Source organism: Procambarus clarkii, chromosome 59, assembly GCF_040958095.1.
Source record: "Procambarus clarkii isolate CNS0578487 chromosome 59, FALCON_Pclarkii_2.0, whole genome shotgun sequence".
Taxonomy (NCBI): Eukaryota; Metazoa; Arthropoda; class Malacostraca; order Decapoda; family Cambaridae; genus Procambarus; species Procambarus clarkii.
In genome coordinates, this window is record NC_091208.1 from 11,832,526 (window position 1) to 11,835,679 (window position 3,154).

At 45.7% G+C, this 3,154-nt stretch overlaps 1 protein-coding gene across 1 annotated transcript; it reads left to right on the forward strand.

The window, feature by feature from the left end:
* Nucleotides 1-2,181: 2,181 nt before the first annotated feature.
* Nucleotides 2,182-2,940, forward strand: LOC138353713 (putative uncharacterized protein DDB_G0271982). The gene is made up of 2 exons (XM_069307098.1): nt 2,182-2,412; nt 2,635-2,940. Exons 1-2 carry the CDS (start codon nt 2,182-2,184, stop codon nt 2,938-2,940), a joined length of 537 nt encoding a protein of 178 aa, XP_069163199.1.
* Nucleotides 2,941-3,154: the final 214 nt, after the last annotated feature.

A 3,154-nucleotide genomic window follows, 5' to 3' on the forward strand; every position in this document is an offset into this window, starting at 1 on the left:
GATCTCAGGTAGCCAAAAAACGAGTCTCCCATTTGAGAAATATTCTATCAAGCCTGACCTGACTAGAAGGTTTAGGAAATATTGAGGTGAAGATGTAAAATAGCTGGTTGGATATAATAAACAATTTGAGATTATAGGCAGTCAATAAAAAATAGATAAATGACTGGTTAGAAGATGTGGATAACTTGCTGGAGGCGTGAGGCTCGCTTCTGGAGGGCTTTGACACTCACTTGAGTGCCAGACATCGCAGGAGGAAGCCGTGCTCCGTTTGAGCTCCCGTCAGAAAGGAACCCCTAGTGATATATCTCCAAGAGAAGAGAAGTGTGCAGACGTGCCAGCTATAGAATCGAGCTGGGAACGTTGTGGTTTCAAGTCCTGAACGGCGAGGAGTGTTTATTAAGCCACCCAGAGACATTATCGTGGGCATTAGGAGTGCCCTGACCAGACTCCGTCAAAGGGAGGCGCGCCCTCGACTAGGCAATCTGTGGTAAGCATGATTTAAGCCAGTCTATATTAATTACTTGTAGTTGGTCGTGTGCCCAGCGACAGTAGCAATGTTTATTGATAAGTTAGACATGTTTTGATAAGGCAGAAAGCCTGAAATAAGAAAGTGGAGAGAGAGGAACGTCTTGGAGGGCAGAGCGACGTCTGTCTCCTCTGAGCGCTGGCAGGTGACTGAGGGAGCCCAGCTCCTGGCGGCGGAGGACCCTCCCAGAGTGAGTGCGGCCTGCCGGGCGAGGTGGAGCATGGACCAGCCCAAAATGGGGGAGTCCACTCTCACGCTATGTAGAGAGCAGATAGATGTTGGAGGCTAACATATTGTGTGGTTACTTTTGTTTATGTGTTTAAGGGGAAACATTTTTATTGGAGTGTCAATGCGTTGCAGGTTTGTCTTTGGGGAAGAAGTTGCTGAGAACTTCGAAGCCAGCACAGAGGAAGTAGTTGATGAGACCCCAAGGTAGTGGAGGTGAGGACCTCGAGCTGTGAGGAGAAGCAGTGAAGAGAAGTGTCTCATGCTTCTGTAGAGGTGGTGAAGCACCATAGTTGTTCGAGGAAACTTCATGGTGTAGCATCCTGGAGGAGCTGCAGAGGATCCTGGTAGTTAAGCCCGGAAGAACCTGAAGATATCAGGGTAGTGAACTTCCAGATGTGGAAGGGAAGTTCTAAATGATTACTTGTAGGGAGGTGATAGTGTTTGGTTGTCATTAGCATGCAAGACGCAGTGAAAGGTGAGTGATTGTTTGACATTCTTGTGCCGAGGAGTATTTATACTGAAGTATAGAGTTACAGTCGTAGGTTGGATTACCTACAGATGTATGTGTTCTAGGACTAATAGGGTGATCGATTGATCATTGTTGTGTATCAAGGAACATTTATGCTGATATATGTATGTTATTGCATTCATATGCTGATTTTCCTTGTACATGTTTATAGATATATATATTCTCTTGTTGATAGTGCAACATTGTAATATAAGACTTGTCCTACTTGAGGAGGTTGATAGTATCAGGTGGTGAACCAGGAGATAGGATACCACTTGATAAGCTGATGATAGAGTTCTGATGGTGTTGGAGTGCAACCTGACTGAAATAGTATAGAGTGTAGGATTCATTATTATTATATGTGTGTATGTATTGTGTATGTGATTTGTCCAGTAAATGTATTCAAATTTGCTGGTGTTTTCCCTTGTCCTAGTGAGGCTTCCCAGGAAGTAATAAAGAAGGAAAGAGAGAGTTAGAATGAACCAAGAACCTCTGCTGTGGACAGCGTAGGACAGAAAACTAATAAGTCAAAGGGGATTGAGGAGATGATATCACCTAAGGAGAGAGTGGAGAGTCACAGCGGCTCAGGTGGGTGTGTGCACGTGACAACATGGCTAAGTATTGGAGCCGCATCCCCTTAACGTGTAACGTTTAGCCCCTCTCCAAGAGCCAGAAGCGCCCAGTGTGATCTCCTGGTAAAGCACTCCATCGAGTTGTGGGTTGGGTTGTCTGTAAAGAAGGATCAACAACACGACAACACCACCAACCCACACTGCAATAAATTGGGGGCCTGTCCGGGATAGTGAACTGACACACTCACACCCTGTCCAAGAGTGGATTTGTACACCCCTTGTTGAAATAGATAAACTGTGTGACCGCAGGTGGATATTCTCTCTCTTGGGAAGACTCACAGGACAAGATGGATAAGGTGCAGGCACTTATGGAGTTAGGCAAGCCTGAGGACTTGGAAGGTTGCACGAGGGATCAATTGAAACAAATAGCAGAAAAATGTGGCATTAGGTTGAAAGCATCTAAAGTAGCTGGGATGAAGGATGAGATCCTGAGGCAGTTAAGAGCCAAAACTGAAGTGGCAGAACCAGGAGCCCAGAAAGGAGCTGAAAGTGGAAAGGAGGATGATGGGCAGGATGAAGTGAGATCCCAGGGATCGAGTAGGAGCAGTAAGAATAGCCGCAGTAGCAGGAGTAGCCGAAATAGGAGCTTGGAGAGATTCCAGTTAGAACTCCAGATGCAGCGTGAGGAGAGACAGTTCCAGTTGGAGAAGATGAAATTAGAACTCCAGATGAAAAATGAACCTGAGAAGGAAAAAGAGAAAACCAGGCTGGAAGTAGAAAAAGAGAAAACCAGACTGGAGGTAGAAAAAGAGAAAGCAAGACTAGAGGTGGAGAAAGAAAAAGAGAAAACCAGAATAAGGGAACTGAAGTTGGAACGAGAAAAAGAAAAAGAGAAAACAAAACAAATGCAGATAGAAGCAAACAGGACCCTGGCTGAGCGAAGGATTGAACGTGGGTTGCCAGAGAGCACCACCCAGGTATCACACTCACCAGATGTTAGGGTTAGGGAGAAGGACATTCCCTTGTTTGTTCCCGAAGAGGCAGAGAGCGTCTTTGAGTATTTTGAAAAAGTAGCCAGCATCAAGGAGTGGCCACAGGAGGAATGAGCCCAGTTGGTCCAGTTAAGATATACCGGTGCAGCTAGGGAGGCATACACCCAATTGTCACTGGAAGAGTGTCAGGATTATGCCACAGTATAAGCAAACGAGCAGCATATTGCGCTCGTTTCAGCTAACCCCAGAAGCTTATAGGAAGCGCTTCAGAGAGATGATCAAAGTTGGAGCATGTACCTTTGCTGAGACAGCAAGAGAACTGGAAAGA